This window comes from Leuciscus leuciscus (assembly GCF_965113295.1).
Source record: "Leuciscus leuciscus genome assembly, chromosome: 19".
NCBI classification, from domain to species: domain Eukaryota; kingdom Metazoa; phylum Chordata; class Actinopteri; order Cypriniformes; family Leuciscidae; genus Leuciscus; species Leuciscus leuciscus.
Window position 1 is genome coordinate 4,818,811 of NC_138743.1, and position 26,944 is coordinate 4,845,754.

General features: G+C 37.9%; 2 protein-coding genes across 11 annotated transcripts in view; one reads left to right on the plus strand and one right to left on the minus strand.

Moving 5' to 3' along the window:
- Positions 1-6,044, plus strand: part of kif13bb (kinesin family member 13Bb) — a 43,488-nt gene extending 37,444 nt beyond the window's left edge. For all 7 annotated transcript variants that reach the window (XM_082147114.1, XM_082147112.1, XM_082147109.1 and 4 more), the window contains one exon: positions 5,198-6,044. In XM_082147114.1, the coding sequence (XP_082003240.1) occupies positions 5,198-5,430 (233 nt within the window). In that variant the 3' untranslated portion in view covers positions 5,431-6,044. The remainder of the gene's footprint in view (positions 1-5,197) is intronic.
- hmbox1b (homeobox containing 1 b) lies at positions 5,894-26,561 on the minus strand. 4 transcript variants are annotated; one of them, XM_082147250.1, is made up of 10 exons: positions 26,359-26,561; positions 21,135-21,647; positions 20,071-20,156; positions 16,441-16,551; positions 15,757-15,910; positions 14,351-14,433; positions 14,120-14,215; positions 13,516-13,625; positions 13,356-13,439; positions 5,894-10,238 (listed from the first exon to the last, which is right to left on the minus strand). In XM_082147250.1, the coding sequence occupies exons 2-10, from the start codon at positions 21,644-21,646 to the stop codon at positions 10,095-10,097; spliced, it is 1,380 nt and encodes a 459-aa protein (XP_082003376.1). In that variant the 5' UTR covers position 21,647; positions 26,359-26,561; the 3' UTR covers positions 5,894-10,094. The 4 variants fall into 4 exon arrangements, with proteins under 4 accessions (XP_082003376.1, XP_082003375.1, XP_082003374.1 ...); XM_082147249.1 differs by lacking the exon at positions 26,359-26,561 and adding an exon at positions 25,464-26,351 and having other exon boundaries at positions 13,516-13,607; XM_082147248.1 differs by lacking the exon at positions 26,359-26,561 and adding an exon at positions 25,464-26,351 and having other exon boundaries at positions 13,516-13,610.
- Between the last annotated feature and the right edge of the window lie 383 nt (positions 26,562-26,944).

A 26,944-nucleotide genomic window follows, 5' to 3' on the forward strand; every position in this document is an offset into this window, starting at 1 on the left:
TGCAAATGTTCTCCTCTCATTTGCCCTACCAATTAATTCTGCTCTTCTTCATTTGTTGGTAAAAACAATGGTTTGGACTTGCGGTTTTGTATGATTCAAAATGGGGCTCACTAGTGCCTTTATACAAAATTTACACTTGCATAACAGCGATCGACTAACCAACTGTTCCAATTATTAGAAATGACATCTAATCCCATGATCGATGGATCATTTATTAGGGGCCAAGCACCGAAGCTGCGTAGGCACCTATTGTAATTGTTTGCGTTCTTATTATTCTCCTTATTCCACTCTTGGAGTCTATGGCAGCACATGGAACCGCTTGCAGGAAAGTTATGAAATCTGGCACACAGATAGAGGACTGTCTGAAATGAATTGTCACCATAGCAAATTTAGAGACTCTAACCCAAACCCTTTAGCTCCACCAACTGTCCAAAGTTGCACTCACGTTTATGCTAATAACTTTTGAACCGTAAGGGCTAGAAACAAAATTGGTTGAAAGTGATAAACCATAAAATTATTACTAGTGACTGTATTTTTGATACATTTACTGCATTTTGCCTAAAGTCATCTTAAAATGCTGTTAGGGAATTTATAGTTAAAGACCCAAGGGCCAGATATGATTAATTTAGTCAATTTGAGACAAGAGTCAGAATTATAATAAATGAAAGAAAAAAATTACTGAAGATAGTTTGCAGTTTCATCAGGCAGAAGTCAGCTTCAAGACCCACAAGGAGTTTGCAGGCTTTACATTACAAAAATCACAGCAATTGTACCCTTCACTAAGGTATAAGCTACATCATTGCTTCAGGTTGAATGATTCTGATTGGTTAAGAAATAGATAAACACAGTGAATTTCCACACATGGACTGATAGACTGAAGCATATCTCCATAATCTGTACGGCTGCCACCAGGACCAGTTAGGTACGAGTGGCCCTCCGAGGTCACAGGACTGTGTGTCTAGGCGCCAACATGTCGAAGAATACAAGTCAGTCAATCTCCAATAATGCCACTTGTTCCTTAACCTGTTACCAAGAATACTAACACACACACAGACTCACAGCTTCTTCAAGGTTGGATTTGATCGGGCTCTAACTATAAACAGGAGACTCTTCCCAAAACATCCAGATAACATGTTCTTTCTCTCAATGAGAGCACACTATAGAACAGCTTTAACTAAGAAATGGTCTCTTAAACGGCTGGTTCCAATGACCCTTGTGACCTATAGTCATCATGGTGAGCTAGAAGAACAGATTTATGTTTTAACATAGGGGTGGCCGATATAGCAAAAATATCATATCACGATTCTTTTCCATGTTGGTTATTACTGTTTTGCAAGTGACTGAGCATTACAGCCAAAGTAATGTCCCTATTTTAAAAACAAAGCCTTGCAAGGTAATAAAAAATGAAATAAAGAATGGCAGACATAAAGAAAATAATGACAAAGATACACATAACATACACAACATATAATATACAAATTAAATAAACAGTGCTTTATTTTTTCAGCTACAGTAGGTGTATTTAACAGAAGCCTTCTAGAAAGAAATTAAATGAACAAATATAAAAATAAAACTACATAGACTTCACTGTATAAATTATACATTGATACTTATTAAAGCTACTATTAAAGTTCTCAGACTAGTGAGTGATTTTTCTCTTTGTTTTTTTGTTGTTTTGGAAATTAATACAGGGTTGGAACAACATTAGAGAGTAATAAGGACAGAATTTTCATTTTTGGGTGAACTATCCCTTTTAGGACAAGCAGCAGCATGTTAGCCTACTGTCACTGTAAGACCGGTGTTGTGCCGAATTTCGACCCCCTGCCAAATTATTACCCCCCTCGTTGAAGTCAGTACCTGATTGCCTAATCCTAACCCCACCCCTAATCCTAACCCCTCCCCCACAGCTAATCCTAAACCTACCAATACTAGGGGGGTAATAATTTGGCGGGGGTCGAAATTCGGCACAACACCGGCACACATCTAATATACACGCATATGACACGCACCCGATTTTTTCTCAAATGTTTACTTTTACATTAGATTAGACATAAACAACTGTGTTTATGTAAACCTTGTGTGTATTTGACAGTATCAGTGCAATAAGACTCGAAAGATAACTAGTCCAGTAACCAGGCATGTTTGACATGATTTCAGTGCCTGTGCACTTTGGATGAGCGCATCAGCACGCGCATGAAATGTTTAACCAGCAAGGCTTTAAAGGACAAGAAACCGCAGAAACCGAAAATTCTCGGGCCAGCAGCATTTATCCAAATTTCAATCTTAACCATTGTATTTCATCAGAAACGATCTGAAAACAGGGCTTTAAGTGTAAAATACCGAACTTGTCCTTTAAAGCACATGCAAATAATGAACTGTTGTGAATTGCAGTGTCCCGTGAGTATAACTCGACCTCTGCGTTAACATGTGATGTGAATGTACGTCGCGTTGTACAGTATGTTGGGATGGAGGCGCCAGAACTGAACTGATAGAATGCACTGTAGATACTACGATATTTCTTCAAAAGTAGATCGTGGAGGCATTTTAATCATGATATCGCACACTCCTATTGTAACACGTTGAAGACCTTTCTCAAACAAAACGAGTCCTTCATCTCTGGAAGCCGGGCTAAATGAGCAAGCACTGTTACTGCATTACTGGCATGGGCCAGACCCTCAGTCACCTCTCAGATATTTAATACAGACATTAATACATGAAAAGAACATTTCAGTAATCACACTGGTAACTTCTATAACGAAGTAAAATCTCATAAGCTTTGAGAAGTCATTTGATATTGGATTCTGGAATCCACTGCTGCCTCATTGTATATAGAGTGATTATATCAAGGTATTAATCAATACTTGTTCCTTCTAACTCCCTTTAATTGACCCTTCGCAGGGAATTTGATTGACATGCGATCTGACCAATCAAAATCCACCATCCGCCATTTTTGTCTGACAAAGCACTCAGGAGAGTTAATAGATAGATTTACGATGACCGTCACATTTCTCCCGCAACTCCTTACGGCGCCATCTTGTGTGTCAAGTGGGTCAAGCGTTTGTATTACGGAGCATTATAATATCCTGAATCGGCATTATTCTGAACATGAAAATCATACGATTATTCTCCGTTTGGCTGGAGTTAATGTTCAGTGCTGCTCTTGTGAACATTTAGCTGCTAGAGGTTTTGTGCTCTGGAGATGTGACACTTTATCTAATAATTTCCAAGATGGGCTAGCTAAATGCGCTAGCTCTCATCGGCCTGTCAAATCGCTGTTCCCAGTCGGCTACTATCGACACAGCCCTTGAGAGGTGTTGGCTGGGCAGAAGCACACTCTGACGATTGTCCACCTTCATCATTTTCTCTGTGGCCACATCAGCTGGTCGAGGCAGAGGCTACACCCGGAGCACATCGCTCCGTGCCTCTGCTCTCCAGCTCTCTCCTACACTAAATTAGTTGGGAGCGTTGTGTTGTTGTTGTTTTACCCAGATGGTGTTGTCTTGACACTGAGTCTAAATGTACCGTATAATAAGGGCTGTGCAGATATCAGCCGCCTGGCTACAGCGATGTGAACCGTCAATGCAGGGCTCCAGACTAACTTTTCCACGAGGGAGAGAGAGCAAGACCGCGCTTAAGGCCAATTTATACTTCTGCGTCGAGTGTACGCCGTAGTGTACGTCGTAGGGTACGCACGTAGGCGACGCCGTCGTGAGCATTTATACTTCTGCGAATGTCTGTGTTGCTCTGCAGTTACACCGCCGAAACGCTAGTTGGCGCGGGTGGGTTTTAATGTTCCAGTTCCACTGTGTTTACATTCCTCGCGGCTGTTTTGAGTTTAGGTTTCTACGAGCAATGGCGACTGAAGGAGTCATACAGATGGCTGTATTTCCGCACTTCTTCAAGCAATCTCGGTCACTTGGTCTGTTTCCATGGCTCTTCACTGATCTTCGGAATTTAAAAATGGCGGGCGGGCGGTGCAGAGTGCAGAAGATCATTCCGGAAATGCGTAGGAGGAAACGCGATGCTATCCAGCCGACCAATCACAGATCTTGCGGTCCGCGTCGCCGCGACGCGTAGTTACATTTTTGAGGAGGTGCGCGTCAGGGTACGGCGAAGGGTACGACGTATGGTACACGTCAATGCGTATGCTACGCCGTACCTTCTACGCGAACCCGACGCAGAAGTATAAATTGGCCTTTAGTTTGGAGACGGTGAAGTCTTGTTTACACTTTCGCCTGGCTCCGAAGAGAGCGCGCGCGCGCGACCGGCTCTCTCTCTCTTTCTCTGCTCGTTCTTTCAGTTAAACATGCGCCCAGTTCATCTACATTACTCACCGATCAAATAAGACTTTGGCGGGCGCTAAAACAAGTTCAATGCAGGAGAATTCATGCGTGAATTTAACTGAGTAGTACATGACCATGCACTCGCACAAATGCGACCACATAAAATTTTAACTCGCACATTCTAACAAAATAATTGTATGCTTCCAGAGACTTTCTTCCTCTTAATTCGTCACGCACTAACGGTGTGGATGAGATTCTTGGCAATGTCCATTTCCTGAATATCGGGGTACGCCGCAGGATTAGCCTACATAACCAGTCCTCTTTCGACATTGTGTAAGGATCCTTTCCATCGATATAACTCAATTTCTCATCATATCTTGCCTTGCAAACATCGTCTAATGTGTCCCTGTAAATAACCTTCACATTGTCGCCAGGTTTGGAGGAATTTGTCATCGTTATCTCAACACAAAAGAGTCAAAAATACTTTATATTAACTGGCTTTCTATTCATGCAGCACAGTGAATGAGCCGTGTCTCCCAGTGGCTTACTGACAGTTTTGACACACAACATGGCGGCGCGCCGCAGAGGATAATGGGTAATTCGAGAAACGGAAACCCATCTATAGATGTACGTTGGAGGATTTGAACTTGAGAAACGGTGTGGATTGACGTCTTTCCGCGGTTAAAACAACACTCCTTATGTTAATTCATGTTTATTTGATGCTATAAATTAACTAGAAGCAAGAGATGATCGGTTCACGAGCAGCTTTATCTGAGGCTCTACACTGTCTAGACAGTGATCTGTCAGACACATTAAAGAGCCACAAAACTGTATTTACTGTTCAAATGTTCTCCTCTCGTATGCATGCACCACTAAATATGGTACTTTATATACTTTATGCTCTTCATTTCTAGGTAAAAACGACGGTTCGGTCGGCGGACGCCAGTACTTCCACTGCAACCCTGGTTATGGCGTTCTCGTGAGAGCGGATCGGGTCACGAAAGCAACGGGCACCGCTAAAAGGTCGAGGCAGAAACGCAAGCAGAACCTCTCGGGATCTAGTCCCAACTTGGCAGCCCTTACAGCGATGGCCAAAGGAGAGGCTGGAGTACGCAAGGGGGAGAACAGGAAATCTTGGGTTAGCTGAGGTTGATGTCCGTGTACTGACTGAGGACTTTCTGGTGCAGCAACAGTACTGGTACGACACCGAAACACTACACTGGTGGAACTGCAATTTGATGTACTAATGCATATCTACTGTACACTACTTAGTGCCTGGCCCATGTTTTGAGGTGTATTTCCAGCCTCTATAAGCAGTATTTTAGGTATTATTATAATTTTTTTTTAAATGTTTTTTAATATAACAAAGTGCCCTGTTTATCTGGACCCAGTGTCAGGGAGTATGTGCTTGTGTTGGATAACGTTACCTGGAAAAATAAGGATACTGATGGATTCACTGAGCGTTTCAATTCATAATTTTACAGTATATATATATGTGAGAGGATTTCACCTGTGGAGATTAAAAGTGCCACAGTTTTATTCATAAATGATTGTTTTTAGTGTTATTATGGTGAATTAGTTCTGTTTTTTTTTTTCTTTGGTTTGGTACCTTTCTATTATTATTATTATTTTCTTTTTGATTGAGTAATTTATCAACAGATTGTTATTTAATTTATTTTGCAGATCAACGTAATGACAAAAATAATAATGTTGAGGATTTTATATTGCAATGGTGAGAGTAATAAACTTATTTTATTATCATGCCACCTTTATTTCTGCATGAAATGGTGAAAGATTTATATATATATATATATATATACATATACATATATACACACACACACTTTAAACTCTTAAAACAGTCATGAAAGAATAAAATCACATGCTTGATCATCAATATACCTTTATTTCCCAGAAGATAAAGTACTAAAATAAACACAAGTTTTAAAAAAAGTCATTTTAAACAAAGAAACTGTACAAAAAGTTCATATATATATACTATAGTATACTTACAGAACAGTCTACTGTCCAAAAAAGGCACTAAATTCTTAAATGGAGATACAGATGATTCAGAACAGAATGCTTTTGAAATCATAGAATTATTTGATTCAAACAATCTTTCAATTCATAGTTACTGTATTCTGCTTATTTATATAGTTGCTTTTATAAGCCGTTTATAGACGTATGAAAATGCACTCTGAAGAACTAAATGGAAAGCACCCCCTATAAACCAGCAGGGTTACGTTATGGGTTCACAGAATAAAACCGTTCGTTGCTCTGGAATCAAACACTTGAGACAACCGAACGAGTCATTCGTAGTATGTCACTGTGAGATAATGGAAACGTCAATACATGACGTCATACTGCAGTTTGGCACATTTTATCATGTGTTTTTAAAGTTTCAAGAGGCTCTAATGACACACAACCATGAACAAGGAAGTTTCCATCCTTTTCAGTTTTTTCTTTCTTGTTCTATACATACAACTGTAAAAGGTCATTTAAACATTACAGCAATAGAAAGACTATTTGTTTGTGTATCGCTGCAATGTTCAAATTCAACAAATTGAAATACAATGTGTTAAAAAAAAATTGGCAAATAAAATGGTGAGTTTCTTAAGTGAAGGGGGTGCTTCATCTGAATCAGACACGCTTCAGGAGACTGCTCTGAACATAACACAGAAACTGTGTAAAACAATCAAATTAAAAGAATCTTGAATTAATATTCAACAAAAATTGACATTTCATAAATATCAATTGAACAATTGTACACGGGAAGATAGAGGGAAGGATACATAAAATCAGGGCCTCATTCATGTCACGAGCAGAACGAATTTCTGTCAAAATCATTCTTGCGTAATCATCGTTTAGAGTTTATTTATGCACCGAAATATTCATCCAAACATGGACCTCCATACACTGAATTAACAATAAATTGTAAATGTGTTCAGCATTCTGCAACAAATATTTTTTCCGATTTTCAAGACTATTTTAAGTCGTAAAGTGAGCGTGATATATTAAAGGAACACTCCACCGTTTGTTCATATTAAACTGTTATTCCCTTAACTAAGACGAGTTGATACACACCTCTCTCGTCTCAGTGCGTGCACTCAATCGCTCTGGCGCGCGGCGACACTTTGATAGCACTTAGCTTAGCCCAGTTCATTCATTAGGATCCAAACAGAGATGAAGTTAGAAGCGACCAAACACCTCCACGTTTTCCCTAGAGAGTCGAAGTGCTTCCAACTTCAAGCGCTATTCCGCCATACATTATAGTAGTCCTTTTTAACCCGCTTAGAAAAGCGCCACGTTTTATTTTGTCACCATACTTGGTCGTGTAACTACTCGTGTAACTGTATTTAAATAGGGAAAACGTTGATGTGTTTGGTCGCTTCCAACTTCATCTCTGTTTGGTTCCTAATGAATATACTGGGCTAAGCTAAGTGCTATCAAAGTGTCGCCGCGCGCCAGAGCGATTGAGTGCACGCACTGAGACGAGAGAGGTATGTATCAACTCGTCTTAGTTAAGGGAATAACATAGTTTAATATGAAAAAACGGAGGAGTATCCCTTTAAAATGTAGCGCATGTATTTATGATACTAAGCAGGGCAGCCGGTCTCGGAGCCTCAACAGCGCCCCCACAGTTTTCCCAATGTAAATCTGTGGTGACAAATGGAACTGCAGCGCGCTCTCATCGAGAACAATTGAGGCAGGATTCAAACTGTCCCACTTATTTCCACGTGACCTTACATAAACCTTGCTCCAGAACAAGATGATATCAGTCACTTCAGATATGTGTCTGCATCGGGTCAGTAACTAGTTGGGGCATGTCTGTTCTTCTTATGTGAAGTAGCATATCAGACTAATGAAAGTATAAATCATTTAAACAGTCATGTGAATAGCTTTTCTATACAGTAGTTCCGTTGTGTTTGTTCTGAGAATAGACATTTGTGTTCCTCACCGGAAGTCCTACACAACTTGCAACATTCTGAGGTAATACATACTACATTAAGGCAATTCTAAGATGACATTCTATGCGTTTGTCATGTCTTTTAATCATCATTAGAGCGCCAACCTAAGCTGAATAACGCAAGGGCATTAGAATTCTGCCAAAAGTGTTTCTGACGTGTTCAGCGATTTAGAATATATATAAAGCTTACAAAATGTTTATCATAAACTAGCGCTAAGACCCAGAATCTGCCCTACCTAAAGTTACGACCAAGAGCCGCTACTACGTTTATGTAAGAATGACTTTAAAACCCATCGCTGCGAGTTTGAGATCATTTACGCAAGAATGGTTCTGCGAAATTATTTGTTCTGCTCGTTTTTCTTTTTATAAAATAAATGAAGCCCAGCGAGTGAATAAAGTTCTTTTAGAACCTTTTCTGAATACATTAATCTACATTTTGGAACCAAGCTTATGTTAGATGAGAGTTCAGACTCTCAGAATCTCCGAGGCAGCAGAGGAAACATTTATTAGTCAGTCTCTCTTGAACACTGTGAAATTCTGATGTCATTTCACAATAATAATAATAATAATGATGATAATAATAATAAAGCCTTGTGGACGCAGCGTCATTTATGCACTGGAGTTCTGACTGCTTGTCACCTTGAGCCAAACATTTTAGAGGAATGATATTTCACGTTGACATCTTTAGATCTAAGTATCTAAACACAATGAGAACAGATGCTTCGGTCTCGACTCTTTGCACGTAAATAAAAACATGAACGTTAAATAAATACAAACATAAGAATAATGCTGTAATGCTAATTGACTGTGGGTAATGCTGGACGTAACGGAAGCTAGCGGTCTGCCGACTGGAGTCTCTCTTTGCAGGTTCATTTAGAGTCTGGGAGACTTGAGCTTTTGCACAGAATAACTTTGCGCGCTTTGGCGGTTATTTAACCATTTCTTTCAAGTTTCACTATGATTTAGAATTCAGTTTTTCCCCCCGTTGCACATACAAGTTCATTCTAATGCATTTGGGTGAATCTCAAAAAAATTAAAATAAATCCTAGATAAATTTCACCTGCAAATCAAAAGGAATTTTTATGTCAGTTATGCACATTTTCCCTCAAAATTGTGGTTTATTTAAATTTATTTTAAATCTGCATTTAAAAAGTAGGAAAAATGCTTTTAAATTTAAGTATATTTTCCCCCACATTACAGTAATTAAATTTGGCCTTAAAATATGCTAAAAACAATCTTAGCGGTCCTCAAAACTTTGTTTATTCTGTGCAAAGTCTATATTTAGTATTTTCTCTCCCTTTCATTTGTGGTGAAATGTGTTCTTGACCTTTTTCATGAGATTCACCCAATTGCTGTTTGATGAAATGGCATCAGGAAAGGAAAGTAGACACATTAAAGCAGTTAGCTGAGAGCGTCTGTAGTGGGAATGGAAGAGTTCGTCATGGATCCAGAGCGGAAATAAAGTACAGCTTTGCCGTTTGAAAACGTCTTTTTGCTATCAGACTCACCTCTCTCTCCTGAGCGATCTGCCTTGAGCTTATCCGTGAGAGCGAGGCGATGAGAGTTACTGGAGCACAGAGACAGGGAAGCACACGAACATTAGACGAGTTACTGGAATATGAGGTATGAGGTTTGGGTCAGCTTCTCTGCAAGGGTTCGGGAGGCCGTAGGAACAACCTTCCACTTGTCATTTACTCTGGGTTTGTTTAGTGGTTCAGCAGGAGTGTTGATGGCAGGCGATATTAGAATCTAAAAAGCTTGAGACAGAGCGCTGATTTGGTCGTTGCCCCATGAACACGTCTGCGAACATCCACACGTTGATTCTCATCGTCCTGCAGTCTTGCTCAGTCATCATCCAGTGCCTCTGTTTTGATTTCACTGGCCACGGCTCCCGGACGGGACAGGGCGAGGATGCTGTGATTGACAGCTGCCATCTCCACGGCGAGAGAGATGGGGTCCTGGTGGTCTGCGTGATTGCCGGCGTCATCCTTAAAGAGACAAGTACGTGAATTAGCAACTGCGGCAGAGAACGTTCAATATCAGGTTACAAAAATATTAAATGTCTTTTTTTTATTTTTTTATAGTAGGCTAAAATGTAAATATCACATTTTGCTTTACCAAAATACTACATTTCATTGTAACCTTTGTTTTTAAACAATATATTGGTATTTAATACTGATTAGCACTTGCATTGGTCAAAATTATATCTATGTAATATGTGACCCTGGACAACAAAACCAGTCACATTGGTAATTTTGTTTTTTAAATTGAGATTTATACATCACATGAGCTTTGTCATCGATGTGTGGTTTGTTATGATAGGACAATATTTGGCCGAGATACAACTATTGAACATCTGGAATCTGAGGGTGCAAAAAAATCTAAACATTGAGAAAATGTCCTTTAAAGTTGTGCATTTATGTTCATGATTGTGCTGCATTCACTCACAGAAATAAGTGTTTTATATATTTACGGTAGGAAATTTACAAAATATCTTCATGGAACATGATCTTGACTTAATATCCTAATGATTTTTGGCATAAAAGAAAAATCAATAATTTTGACCCATACAATGTATTGTTGGCTATTGCCACAAATATACCCGTGCGACATGTGACTGGTTTTGTGATCCAACATAAATGTTTACATATTATTATACAGCGATGAGCCAAAACATTATGACCAGTCAAGGTGAAGCGAATATTGTTGATCATCTCCTAACAAGGCCACATATTAAGGTCCGGATAGATTAGATTGGAAAGTAAACAATCAGTTCCTGTAATCACTGTGTCGGATGCAGGAGAAATGGGCAGGAATAAAGATCTGAGAGACTTTGACAAGGGCCAGATTGTTATGGCAAGGCGACCGAGTCAGATTATCTCTGAAACGGCAAGGTTGTGTGTCGCTCCTGCGTCAATAATGGTGTTGTCTGGTGGAAGTGGCCTCTTTCAGCAGGATAAAGCACACTATCACACTGCACACATTGTTCAGGAAGGGTTTGAGGAACATGATGAAGAGTTCAAGGTGTTGCTCTGGCCTCCAAATTCTCCAGATCTTAATCCAGTTGAGCATCTGTGTCCAACAAGTTCAATCCACAGCGGCTCCACCACAAACTACAGGACTTGAAGGATCTGCTGCTAAAGCCTCGGTGCCAGAGACCACAGGACACCTTCAGCCTCTTGTAGAGTTCATGCCTGGGCAGGACGGAGCTTTAGCAGCACATGGAGGACCAACAGCGTATTAGGCAGGTGGTCATAATGTTTTGACTCATCAGTGTATGGATGGATGGATTTATTTTTAGCCCCATAAATGTACATGTATGTTGAAGGGATGGTTCGGAGTAAATTCAACCTAGGGTACTTTGCACCATGACCTCGAGCCAAACACCCCCCCCCAGAAGCCTTTTTTCCATTGGTCGAACATTATTAAAGTTAGAGCTTATTTAGAGATATCAGCCGGATGGTTTAGTGCAGGCGCTAATGGATCCAAGGTTGTATCTCGTAAATTACCCCACTAATAATGCCCGAAATGGTTCCAAACCTCTACAGTAGGACAAATAGGTTCTGTACTCATAAAACGAGGCATTGGAAAGTTTGTAAGTACATCAGGAGTTTATTTAAATAACACTTGCCTGATGGCTCATGCTACCGCTAACCCGGACGTCGACGTCACTTCAGTGGTTTGGGAAAAGCCCGTAAAAGTCCTTTGCAAAACTCACAAGTGTAAGGGAAAAGCTAGTGAATTTATATTATTTTCTCTGAAGTGTTGACAACTTAGTGTTAACTAATAATTGTTGCAAAACGGGCTTTTCCTAAATCACGGAAGTGACGTCGACGTGCGAGTTAGCGGTAGCATTAGCCATCAGGCAAGTGTTATTTAAATAAACTCCTGATGTACTTACAAACTTTCCAATGCCTCGTTTTATGAGTACAGAACCTATTTGTCCTACTGTAGAGGTTTGGAACCATTTCGGGCATTATTAGTGGGGTAATTTACGAGATACAACCTTGGATCCATTAGCGCCTGCACTAAGCCATTCGGCTGATATCTCTAAATAAGCTCTAACTTTAATAATGTTCGACCAAGGGAAAAAAGGCTTGGCCGGGGGTGTTTGGCTCGAGGTCATGGTGCAAAGGACCCTAGGTTGAATTTACTCCGAACCATCCCTTTAAAGGTGGGGTAAGTCGTTTTTGAAATATGCTGTTGGCCAATGTTGATGTTTGAAATCAACCCAAACAAACCCCCCCTTCTTCATTGCTCCGCCTCTAAAACTCACACTCCAATCCTAACAGCCCTGCTCTGACTCGGTCTCGAACCCCGATCCCCCTGCGAGCGAGGCGAGTGCACTAACAATAATGCTAAACACCACATTCACTAGCAGTCGTCAGACTAACTGGCCATTACGCACGCAATCCAGGAGTGGATGTTTGTTTATCATAGCAGAATGCTTCACAAAAGATAAAGCGCATATGATGAACGAATGACAAGGAAGCACAAAAAATGAACGTACAGTACACAATGGTAATTACAAACAAGAGTTGGTTGTTAGTTGCCAACAGCACAGCAGCTCCAGAAACACAATGACACTCAAACCCAGTGTTACTCACATGTGGAGCGAATCCAAGCAACACACCCACGGCCTTCCAGCTTCGCTCTCTCCAGCGCTGGGCATCGTTTCTAATATTAATGCTCTTGCCCAGACATAACCCATTATTTTCCAGTGATTTCTTCTGAGCTTTTCTCTTTTGTATTGTCTCATCTCCATTTCTGCAGTCATTCTTCAGTTCAAATCTCTCTCTTGCTCGTTCTCTCTCCTCCATCGTCATACATCTAATGTACAGGCTAATGCTGATTGGCTACACGTTTGTTGCTGTGTCTGTCCGACTAACTTCCAAACAGCATATTTCAAAAACGGCTTTAAATCTTAATTTAATTTGAGGCCATTTTTTTACTCGCACTCTCTGACCCTTAGAATTCAACAAGCTTGTTTTTTGCTTCTGTACCTTTAAGACTTTCTTTAGGAGTGTTTTCATGTAACTTGAGCTTTGATTATTTGCACGTATAAAAGTGTGTGTGTGTTGTGCTTCATGTTTTCATGTGATTACCTGTGTTGGCGAGGTGGGCTCCAGACGGTAGTAACCAAAAGGTTTGTTCAAGCTTCTCTTTTCAAAATAGGTGACATCACAACCCTGTAAAGAAATCTGAGTGAAGATCAGCTCTAGCAATTGTGTTAGATGATGAATCCGAGCCGTTTGATTCTCTCACCTGTTCGTTGTAGTCGTTAGCGTCGATGTCGTCACTGTTGGAGTGTCCTCCAGGACTCTGCACATCTATCCCGTGGCTTTCCAGAATCGTGGCTTCTTGGAAAAAAGACCCTGTCATGAAACATCTGAAACTCTTTAAAAACCACTAAATGACCACAACAAACGAATATCAGCAAATGAATCCTGACTCATTTGACCAAGTTTCCTCGTTAAGACAATTAAGTCATTTCAAATGTCTTTTACGACATATAAATCAGGGTTATTATAGTTAACTAAAATTGTTTTTAAAATTCCATTACTTGAAATAAAATAAACATAATAATAATTTTGTTTTGTTTTTAAACGCATTTTTATTATAATTTTTTGCATTTATTATTTCTACTTGTCAAAGAAACATTTCTCATATAAAACTGAAATAAAATCAAATGAATAAAACTATATCGACATTTAAAGAAAAAGATAATGACAAAAACACACAAAAAAAAATTCTATTACTTTTTAAAATGTATTATTATAATAAAAAATACAGATTAAAAATATTAATAAAAACTATAAAAGCATTTCAATTATGCTAAAACTAATATAAATCAAGTAAAACACATTACCAATATTTGCCCTCCTCTTGATCTCTTTGCGTCGATTGGCAAACCAGTTGTAGACTTTTAAGGACGTTACTCTTTCCAAATCAGACAACTTCTTCCCTGGGCAGGAAAAACAACACTGAAAGGTCAGAGATGATTGCAAGAATAAAAATGCAACTGTGACATTTATCTGTTGCATTACAAATGAACTACAGTAACACAGCTGTGCAGATTCAGACACTCCAGCGTTTCTACCTGGTTTCTGAATAACAGCATTGCAGGCGTTGGCGATCTCCTCTCGTTTGGCTTCATCTGGATATTGATTATCACTGAAATAACTGAGGAGAGAACAAAATAGATTATTTCAGACGGATAGCTTCCCTTTCTAAACTATAAACCACCTATAGTTTGCTAGAACAGCCTGTTTGTTGGCATGATTTGAGTTAAATAAGGGAATTTTATTATACTGTTGTTGTCTTATTTTATTCCTAATTTGAAATGATATTGAGACCTCTAAGATTGACAGTTTTTCAGACATTTCTCTCTCTCTCTCTCTCTGTTTCCATTACCCTTCAAATTGCGCAAATTGAAATTGCGAATTGATAATACGCCCAATGGAAACACGTCAATTTCGCAAAAAAGTTTTTCCGCTCGCATGAGGAGGTTTTTCAGGCAGTTCGAAAAAGAAATATTTCGCAAAACTGCAATTGAAACAGTTTTTGTGCATTTCCAGGTCACCTGACGTAGATGACGCGGTGTGTTTGGACAGAATACGAGACAGAGTTCTTTAATAAATTCATATAAGACAAAAGAATTACAGGAATAATGGATTCTAAACCTCAAATAAATGCCACAATCAAGACCTCGAAGCAGAAATGAGGGAGAAACACCCAGAAACACCTCATATGTGCCGCTCACAAGTATAATAAGGGTCGTTTCTTACCATTAATGCTTGGAAAACACACACATATTAATAATAATGGCCAGTGCAGTGGCTGAGATATAGTACATAAACCTACCAGCGTCCGTTGCCGTGGTTTTTGGAATATTTTACGTATCGCGCGAGAAAAAATGAAGTTTTAGTCGCATAACATCGGTTAATGGAAACACCGTCATTTCGCAATAGTTTTTTGTCGACATTTAGAATAAAAAAAAAATTATATTATAATAAATAAATCTGTAATGGAAACGAAATTCTTTACTTGAATTTCTAAAAAATGTCCAGTTCTGCAAGTACTTAATACAGTCAGTTATGCTACAGACATCTAAAAATAAAGATTATTATTTATTTATTTTTATTAAAAATGCTGTTCATACATAGTGACTTGATTAATGTTTTCAATTACTGAATTACATTTTAAAATATATTTTTGCACATTTAAAATGTTCAATTATATATTATATTCTAAAAATGTATGTAATTATTTTCAGATAGATAGATAGATTGCATAATGAAGAAATACAATTCTTATTGAAAAAATGAAGTTTGTCACATAACATCGGTTAATGGAAACGCCGTCATTTCGCAATCGTTTTTTGTCGACATTAAGAAAAAAAAAGAAGAAAAAAAAAATCGCAAAAGTTTTGCGCAAATCTGTAATGGAATTTTAGAAGGCGCGTGATAACTACAGCATCACGCGCCTTCTCTCTCTCTCTCTCACCTCTCCATCACAGCAAGACATTCCTTCCTCCAGGTGAACCGACTGCCTCTGCGCAGACGAAAGCTCCCGGGGGCGGAGCTTATGGGGGGCGGAGTCTGACGCCACTCCATCTCATCCAGAGATACAGGTGTGGGTCGCATATTTAGTGTGGCACCTGAAAATATACATGTAAGGTTTTTTTTTTTTTTTTGAAAGAAGTCTCTTCTGCTCACCAAAGCTGCATTTATTTGATCAAAAATACAGTAAAAACAGCTATTATCTATTTGAATATATTTTAAAACTTCATTTATTCTAGTGATCAAAGCTGAATATTTTTTCAGCATCATTACTCCAGTCTTTAGTGTCACATGATCCTTCAGAAATCATTCTAATATGAGGATTTGCTGCTCGAGAAATATTTCTGATTATTATCAATGTTGAAAACAGGATTCTTTGATAAATGGAAAGTTCAAAAGAACAGCATTTATTTAAAATTGAAATCTTTTGTAACATTATAAATGTCTTTTTCTGCCACTTTTGATCAATTTAATGCATCCTTGGCCAAAAAAAGTATTAATTTCTTGCAAAAAAAAAACCCCTCAAACCCTCAGTGTACATAAACAATTCAGCCTGTACTTGGATTCAACCTTATCTTTGTGGATCTACCAACCTACAGTAAACTCAAAGCGAGTGAAGTTTGTTAACCTGGCGTGGTCTTCTCAAGCTGGTACCAGCGGTAGAAAGCTCGTTTCTTCTGTTCGCTGAGATCTGAGCCCTGCTGGAGGAGCCAGTGAGAGATTCTGCTCTGACTGATGCCTGACAGAGAAAGACATCACAAATCAATAACAAATTAATGCACTGGTCGATGAAAGAACGCTCAGAATAATGACCAAACGACAGCCCATCTCACACAGAACATTCATAATTCTATTTCTGTTTAGTAATTATGATTAAATCTATTGCACATTATTGTTCTGCTTCTTTGTGAAGCCACAAAATCGTAGTTAATCAGGACGTCGTGTTTAATATAAAGCTACGTGGAAAAAGATCAATCGATCTAGACGTTTGTTGCAGTTGTGGTTCTTCGGGAACAAAAACTCAGATTGAAATTGAAGAGATTTATCTCTTGCCACATCACACCTGTTTAGGACATTATATATAGTATATTATATTCTATATACAGTACAGGCCAAAAGTTTGGACACATTACTATTTTTTAATGTTTTTGAAAGACGTTTCTTCAGCTCATCAAGCCTGTATTTATTTGATCAAAAATACAGAAAAAAAAGTAATATTGTGATATATTATTACAATTTAAAATAATTGGTTTTTAATTTATTATACTTTAAATTAAAATGTATTTCTGTGACGCAAAGCTGAATTTTCAGCATCATTACTCCAGTCTATCACATGATCCTTTAGAAATCATTCTAATATTCTGGTTTATTATGAGTGTTGGACACAGTTCTGCTGCCTAATATATTTGATGAATAAAAGGTTAAAAAGAACTACATTTATTCTAAATAAAAATATATTTTCTAATAATATAAATATTCTTTACTATCACTTTTTATCAATTTAACACATCCTTGCTGAATAAGAGTATTGATTTATTTCATAAAAAGAAAGAAAAAAAATTACTGACCCCAAATTACTGACCAGTCGTGTATATTGTTGTTACAAAAGATTTCTATTTTTAAAACATTTGCTGCTTTTTAAAAATTTTTTATCATCAAAGTATCCTAAAAAAGTATCACAGGTTATGAAAAAATATTAAGCAGCAGAACTGTTTCCAACTTTGATAATGAATCATCATATTAGAATGTTTTCTAAAGGATCATGTGATAGACTGGAGTAACGATCCTGAAAATTCAGCTTTGCATCACAGAAATAAATGATAATTTAAAGTATAATAAATTGAAAACCAATTATTTTAAATTGTAATAATATATCACAATATTACATTTTTCTTCTGTATTTTTGATCAAATAAATGCAGGCTTGATGAGCAGAAGAAACTTCTTTCAAAAACATTAAAAATAGTAATGTGTCCAAACTTTTGGCCTGTACTGTATATAGTATAGTATATTCCAGTTTCAAAACATCATCTGTGACATGCTGTCAATTACACACAGACAATCATTTAGACTTCGCTTGTACAAATAAAGCAAACGCCCCAATCTCTGCTCTACACTGTCCTTAGCCGTTCTAAGTTGACTGTAAACCACGGCTTCACAGGGCTTATTGCTTTTATAAAACAGCTAGTCCATTAAAATATTTATTTACGCAGTGGCACAGTAATACTGAAGTAATGAGGTCACAGGTGTATGTTTGTAGAGTCATTTACAATGGCTTCAAACGCGGCTCAACCAATCAGAATCATGGACCGGAACCATCAGTTTTATAGGTGTTGCGCCATTGCTAAGGTTTTTTCTTCTTTTTTTTTCTACCAAAGTATTGTGTTTTTTTTCAATACTTCACTGTATAATTTAAATATAAATTAATACTAATACCAGGCACTGGTCAATTGTTAGATTTTGGGCTATAATTTAGATTTTGGGCTCCACTTTTAGACTAGTGGAAAGAAACATCCAAAATACACTTTTAAGTTAGCCTGGTTAAAACCAGACCATTCTCAGTGGTAACTGAGTTATGGTCTGGCAAAGCTTCATTAATAACTCATTTCCAAAGGGGCGTCACCAACGGACGTCGCTCAAACGCCTCTGGGCACAATTGGATAGACCTAAAACCAATCAGAGCGATCGTCATCGTGTAAAGCCATATGCTGAGTCCCAATTCGCCTAAGTTACACTACGCCATAAAAGTATGTACTCTTTTTGTGAAGAAAAGGTATTTACTTTTGAATGTGTAGCAAAAAAGTAGGCAATCTTTGGGACATACTACTTCGTCAATCGTCATCTTTATCGGACGGATCTGTCATCGTGTAAAGCCCGCCTCAACGTTTCTGATTGGTGCCTCGATTTGGACGGATTAGAAGTCAGCTACTTTTCCAGGCTACTTTTAAGTGTTTATTTTATTACACTATCTATTTGCGTCTGTAGATTTCGTCTCAGATTGAATCTGTAGATTTTTGCGTCTCTATTCTGAATGTTTTTACAGAGGGATTTCTTCATATATCATTTGCCTGGTATACAGTATCTAACATTTTGATGAGTATGACAGTATTTTTGTTGTTGTTGATAAAAAGAGATATCCAAAATCCCCTTCTGATCCTGTCTTCGTACAATGTTCAGATTTCTGTTCTGGCTTTTTATGCAAATGAGTGCATATTTAATCGGATATTGCATCATTTGCATATTTTAACAACATTTCTGATGTGATGTTAAATGTTAACATTTCTGATGTGAACGTGTAATGCAAAAGTAATGAGGCGACTTTCTGCATACGCTTATAAAAATCATCTATAAGAATAGAGTTCTCTTTCACATCTTCTTGTGCTTGAACGCTTAAAATTGCTTGAATGTTGAAATTAGCAAGACTTGAAAATGTCCTTATAATGAGTCCTTATAGAGAGCCTAAGTCCCTCCCCTTCCGGTGGACCACCATGGGACCTTATTTCGGAAAAATGTTGTATGGTAGTCAATGGCGAGAGACAACAAATATTTTTATCTCGTTTAAATTGTGCCCTGAATTACAACATGATGTTTTTCAATTTAAAAGATACATTTTAAAGTCAAGAAAGTCACAGTTTGATGTAAAACTGTTGAGGTATAAGACTGTGAAAATACGTAATTACAAAGACTACAAACCCAAAAGGTGCTCTCAATGAATGAAGCTAACTTTCCTGAAGCTAACGTCTGTCATTTTTTCTATAGTCTTACGTTATAATCGTAACGTTACGCCGTCATGCCTGAGTGTTTTGTACCAGACTGCACACATACGTACATAGTGCGAGACGAGAGATGTAGTTCATTGAGCGATTTTCACATAAAACTAAATGTTACTCTTCTGTTTTATGACAAACTGCGACTTTCTTGACTTTCATAATTATCTTTTAAATTGACAAACATCATATGTGTAATTCAGGGCACAGTTCAGATGGAATAAAAAGATAAGTTGTCTCTCGCCATTGACTACCATACATATTTTTTCCGAAATAAGGTCCCATGAGCCGGAAGCGGAGGGGCGGGACTTAGGCTCTCTATTGCCTTGTAATAGTTCCATCCCAATGTTTTTGGCTTGTGGCTGTTCTTCTGAAATTGTGTGTATTTTAATGTTGATTCCAGTGCAATGTCTAGCCCCATTTTTGTGTGTGCATTACTGTAATTGTTGCATGTTTTTACAAATTGGTATAATAGTGTGATGACGGACTGACCTGTGACCTGCGCCACCACAGCCTGAGAGATGCGTCTGTTGCCCAGAAAGGCTTTGATTTCCTCCTTCACCAGGGTGCTGTCCCGCCTGCACACATGACGTATGTGAAGATTATCAAACTCATCGCAGATGGTCTCAGAGCAAAATGACTCTGTTTACACCTGGTAAACACAATCACTATTTGATAAGTGTTAAATTCAGGTCAGGTTCAGAGTGAGTTTGAATTGGTTTTGACCCACACCAGAGATATTTTAGTACCACTGAGATACTATTATAGTTTCTCAGTTTGCAGTATAGACCTTATGCGGCAGAGAAACAAGCGTGCAGCCATCTTTATAACTTATGTGTTTGAACTTCTGTTTTTGCGGTTGCTCTGTATTTCTATGGCATCGCTGTCGAAGAGTAATTCGCTGGTGAAGTGGATTTACTTATTGTCCAGTTAAGGAAAGTTTTATGATCATTGTAACGTTTGAAGCGGATATTATAACAAATATCAGTAGACCGGGGAGATTTTAAAATGAGCGGTTCGTTCATAAATCCGTAAGATCTTTCCTTCATGCTGTGGGAATATAAACCGGAAGACTGTTGCTTTGACAAATAGCTGGAATAAAATACGTTTGTTTTTGTTTTGTTTTTTTGGTTCATTCATCTCAGGGCTTTAGACTGCAAATATATAAAAAATATATTTTTGTATTATTATGTAGAACTTTTATTATTTATTATTTAAAATCCATATAGGTCAAACACTAGTAATACAAACAATACTGTGTAGAACATACTGTATATTCCCTATTGTTAAAAAAAGCAATAATAAATATTTTGAACTTTTTTTTAATATAAAATCATATATAGTCTGCATTTAAGTTAGTAAGTTTTTCAGTTATTTAAGTAAATAAAGTTAGACTAAATAAAAATGTTGCTTTGGCAATTAGCTAAAATAAAGCAAGTTTAAGTTTTTATTTTATTTTATTTTTAGTTCAGTTAACGTTCATTTTATTTACAGTATGAAAATGTTGTTAATGTTTTGAGTTTAGGTTAACTATAATAACCCTGACCCGCACTGACCTCATGAGCTCCTCCACCTTGTCGTCTATATCCAGGTCCTCCTCTGACCCCTCCAGCCCGTACGACCTCATTGCCGCCGCACTGTTGACCGGGCAACGGTTGGGTGATAGTTTCCCATTGGGTGTGGCCGCCAAAGCGTCCCGCCCATTCTGGACCATGGCGACCAGAGACACCGGCGAAGGTAAAACGGCGGGCGGAGATGTAGCATAACTGTTGTTGGGCGATGGCGATAAGTTACCGTGGAACTGCGTCTGCGTCGCTGTGGAAGTGGTGGAGGAAGTTGCCAAAGTGGCGCTGCTAGTGTTATTTGAGGTGGGTGTAGTGCTGGAGGTGGTGGCGTTGGAGTCCGACGGTCCGCGCCGGCCGAATTTGTCCCCGTGCTCGCGGTCGAGTCGCTCCAGGGTGTCCAGGGCGTGCACGATCTCAGGTTTGGTCATACCTGTGCGCCGCAGTCTCTGGAGCAGGTCGATCTGTTCGATGGTGAAGCGTGGCTCATCTGTGTAGTGAGACATTCTGATGGGACACAGAAACAAACGTTAATGCTGATTTGTAGCTCAATATACATGTGCATGAATGGACATTATAGGAGAAGAAACAAAAGAAGATACATTGTGAGTCTGTGAACTGTTTACTGTGTAGTGGTACATACTGCATGCTCCCTATCGTTAAAAAAAAAGGTACAAGAAATATTATTATGCAACAATATTGACATTACCACGATTAAGTGAGTGGAATCCAGTTAGCGTCTAAGTTCATCTTATTTGATTTATTAAATTGCCATAACCTATATTGTCCATCCAGTGGTTAAACAAACCCTTTAAGCTTTCTGAACAAACAATGAGTCAAGAAATTAAAAACAATGGAGCTGATGTTGCTTCTGGATCATTCAACTCAGGACTCCAGACTGCAACTAAAATGGCCACAAATGTATTAAAATAATAATAAAATACATAAATATTAGGGCTGTCAAGCTATTAAAATGTTTTATCTAATTTATTACACGATTAATTTTCACCTCAAATTTGGCTCAGAAATTACCCCCAAAAGATTATTTAAAGCCATTATTGTGTTAAATGAGAAAAGCATCAAATAGACATTACAATAAGTAGCTTTAGAATTTTTATTTTTATTTTATTTGCTTCAACATAGAATTAATTACACATGACCTTTTAGGCTACAAGGGTGAGTTTATGACAGAATTTACATTTTTGGGTGAACTATAGCCTATAGCCTTTAATGTTTATTTTTTATTAATATGGAAACAACAGTTCTGCTCTGACTATATAGGTATTATTTTTGAGCCTAAAATTTAGCAAAAGAGGACAATATTGTGTTTAAAATCAATATCACATTTGCACTCGTGCTATTTGGGACAAAAACAGCTCTCGTGTGATATTGCACTCATTACTCGTGTGATATTGCTTAATATATTATGATATAAATACGAGACAAAAACTAATACGGGGCATTTTTTGCCCTGATATCTTGAATTTTAGGGTCATTCTACCTGCTTTCTAACAGGCTCTGTCACACAGTGAGTCGTTGCCCTGCTTCATGTTAGTCAACAATCAACTTTATGAAATGGAAGATGAACTACGTAGGTCTGGGTCGGTGCATTAAATGCGTTAATAATTATTTAAAAAATGTAATACTTATTTTAACTTCATAAACAATAATAAATAGGACATATTTATGTATTATTATTATTGAAAATACATTTGCTATTTAAAATCCATATTGGTCAACCACAAACAAACCCCCCAAAAAAAATGATATGGTGCACTAAAAAAAGCAAAGTGAACAATATGCAACAATACATATTTCAAACATTAATATGCAACACTCGTCACATTCAAACGAGTTGTCTAGAAGTAAAAAAATAATGTATGATGTTGAAACTAAACCTAAAGAAGAAACAATCCTATTATTATATAAAATTCATAACTTAATAAGTATAAAAACTATTTTTAAATCTAATTGCCGTCATCATGCGGACTCTTTAAGAGCATCTTTGCTGAACCTTTGAACACTTAAAAGAAATGACTTTTAGACACTGGATCTCTTTAATAAAACAGATTTATAAATGATTCTTAAAGGCATTAGTTACTGTTTAAATGTTATGAATCAATGCAATGACTCACTCAAATTACTGAATTGTACTTATTGAACAAGGTAACAGCTGAGTTAAGAGTCACTTGTTTCACTCTGAACGTTAGAAACAGAAGGTCGAATGCATTGCGAGTTTTTATCAAGTGTTTTGGTTTTCCATAGACTTTCTACTGCATATTTTCTTTCTAGAATAATAGGAAGTATACGCTATTCTGAACAAAGCCCACAACTCACTTAGATCTTAAGACAAATCCATTATAATTTCAAGCGTTCCGCCATCTCATGGCAGTCGAGTTATGATGATAAAAGCAGGATTCATCTGACCTACTTAAAATTCTGTTTATCCAAGACGGCTTTCATCAGCAAGCACGAGCAATTACTGTCGCTGTTGTCAAGGAAACCATACCACCCAATGACGGATGAGTACGGAGTTTATGTAACTCCAGATTAAAGCGCAGAATGCAAATATGGAGCATGTTTTGTTTAACCTCCTAATCTAGAGCACATGGTTTTATATTAAGCTAATAGTTATGCATGGGTCTATTAATACCAGGCGGTAATAATGGATGACTAGCCAACCAGGTTACATTTTAACCATGCTCTCGCTTATGCTGAACATAAACTGCATGTTATAAAACATTTTTTGCTATTTTTTTATCTGTCAAGTAACACGAGCAATAATAATAATAGAGATGCGTGACTACTTTATTTTATCTTCATGCTACAGTTCCCGGAAAAATGAAAAATGGACGGAAAGGTTAAAAACAAACTGGTGACCCAGAGCCCTTGTGGCAACTTAGTAACTCCTATAACTTAACCATCCCAGTTGCGCTGCTGGTTTGCTGTGAAATTCCTCACCGATGTGGCATTATTCCAGACCTACTATATTTGCACAGGTTAACCGTTAACCGTGCACAGCTGGAGCCAAAGCACTTGCCACTAAAAAAATAAATAAAAAAGGGCTCAGTGAGCTCTTGTACTGCATAATTGCTTCCACTTAGATCTCAGATGATCCTTATAAAAGTCTGAGATAGGAACGTGGCGGGTTTCTAAAAATACATCGCTGTGAGGCTTTGACTCAGACAGAAATTGAGTGTGCAAAATGAAAGCGATACTGCATGAAAAAGCCCTTCCAGTGTGTGTCATGCATGCGATCCCTCTCTGACAGGGGGGTTTCACCCATACGCCCTGCTGCATTAGTGCTCGTGTGGCGCTCTCAAACGCGTAAACCCTGCGCTGGAGCATTAAACACTGCAGGCGTTCACTGCAGGGCTCTTTAGACCTGCACCGCATGCACACGTGCATCAGCTCATCTGACTGCATCCAGGCAAGGCAAGTTTATTTATATAGCAGCACATTTCATACACTATGGCAATTCATAGAGAGAGCAATCACAAAATAAAAGCAAGGAAAATTCAAAACACTTATTATTCAAAAGCTTTACATAGAGAGGAATTAAAATAATCGCACTATGGCAATTCATAGAGCTTTGCATAGAAAAGACACAAACTGAAAGCACGGGAAATTAAAAGAGATAAATTATACAGTTATAAAATGAATTAAAATACTAAATCTGGCAAAACACCGGTGTATCTTATTTAGGCTCTGAGATTTCCCCATGACGGTCAGTTTTCTTCTGTGGGTTTTCATATACCGTGGATTATCTGAGCCCACCAGACTAGAAATCTGTACCAATCCAGACCAGTAATCTGTGCCAATCCAGACCAGTAATCTGTACTAGTCACCACAGTGTTCCCTTGACCGTCACGAGTCAATCCCTCTCAAACTCCACCACAGAAAGGTGAGCACTTGCGCACAAGTCAAAGGAGTTCACTGAAAGCTTTAAATAATAACCCACATGAGAATCCATGCGCCCTTATTCTTTTCGTTTAATAACTCAATGCAACACAATTCTGCAGGGTGGAAAACGTGTGGGTTTTTGCACTATAAAAAACGTATGTGTTTGTTTTGACAACAGATCAACATCAGCCATGTTCTCCATTTTGTCGTTTCCAAAATCTAATAACAATTAGGAGTACGTGTTATATTAAACTGTGTGTAAATAAATTATTCATTTCAGCAACTAGTTTGAGAGTTATGGTTTGGCACGCTTACAGACTTAAACATGTAAATCTAACCTTTAAACCCTGCAATATCTAAAACATCACAAGTTAATATACACTGACAAAGGGGACAAATTAATTTTAACTGCTTACTTACTTGCTTAGTGTTGCAAATGACCTCCAGAGTTTAAAACCAGGAGTTTTTTTTTTTATAAATTGTAGCATGCAAAAGGATGTATCCCAAGAGGAAAGAAATCTTTTTCCATGCATGTCTATACGCTCCTCATATCCTCTGACAAGACACTGGAAACTCAAGTTATGAATGCAGATCAGAACAACTCCATGCAGCAAAACTCATGATCAATGAGGATTATTGACAAATCACGTTCATTTAAATCTGTGCATTGCATTAGAAAGCCCAGACGGTGTTTAAAATAGGAATATTTTCTAAATGCATGTCATATGATAGTGATAAATGCACAGATCTACGCCCTTCATCCCTATGCATGAAAAATAACTGCTTATCCAGCATTATAAAAAGACAGCCAGCGTGCACACGAAATACATATCATTAAACATATTAAACAAGCGCTTATAAAGTAACTCAAATGGGGTATTTCAAACTATATAAACAACAAGTTTTGCATGACTCATTTGTGTCCTGACCTCTGCAAAGATACACCACAAGGGTTTTAAAGAACAGCACATATAAATATAGAAATCTCAGTGGGGTATTCGCATGATTGTTTATGAATATTCAATAGTACATATGAAGAATATGCATACTATAAATACACGAGTTCAGCACTTTCACACTGGGAAAACTGGCAAAATAACTAATTAATTGGCGATTATATTACTTTATAAACTATCTAGACAGGTAAACGAGCCTATCTCGATTTAAACTACATGCATATGCCGATTAAAATTAAACCACGAGGCGCGCTGTTAACAAGATAAACAAAACGAACTAAATTATCCAGGCGGCTAGTTAGCTTAGCACGAGCCAGCACAAAACTGACTGTCCTCAGGCATAAGATCCCGTTTCTTACCTGTAATGAGGAAAATACACAATATCTCAGCGCAGCAGATCATTTAATGCGCTCTGTCAGGTGATGAAGATGATATTTTATGTGATGTTGTGAGGAAGACTCGCCCTGACTGACTGACTGACTGTCTTTGTCTGACTGACAGCAGCCGTGCTGACGTCACGCCGCACGCCACGGAGAGACGCGGGAAATGTAGTTCGTTAATCGCGAGCGCGCCGCCATTTTCACAGACTGTGATGACGCGTTTAACGGTCATGAGCATCGCAAAGCCTGCAACGGTTTTTATATTTTAATTTTTTAATTTTAATTTTACATTTATAACACTATACTTAGTATTATAATACCTTTGCATCAAATAAAAAAAGTTAACGCTGCTGTGAGTGTTGGTGTTACAGCGGAGCTGTCGCTGGGAGAGACGGTAAAGTTGATATGTATTTTTTTCAATTATTATGTATTTTTTTTTCTTTTCTTCCTTTTTTTTAAGTTGTGAAAACACTGTTGTGCAGTTTTTCTTTGCCATTTGAGCAAATGGGAACAAAAAATATATTTTTAATGTTTAACGTTACCCAACTATGACGACTTCTGCTTC

Coding starts and splice junctions, on each gene's coding strand:
- hmbox1b (XM_082147247.1), bottom strand. CDS start 25,576: ATGCATGGAAAAAGATTTCTTTCCTCTTGGGATACATCCTTTTGCATG. Junction 20,157..21,134: donor AAGGTGGAGGAGCTCATGAG/GTCAGTGCGGGT, acceptor TCATGTGTGCAG/GCGGGACAGCACCCTGGTGA. Junction 10,239..13,355: donor AGCCCACCTCGCCAACACAG/GTAATCACATGA, acceptor TGTCTCTTTAAG/GATGACGCCGGCAATCACGC.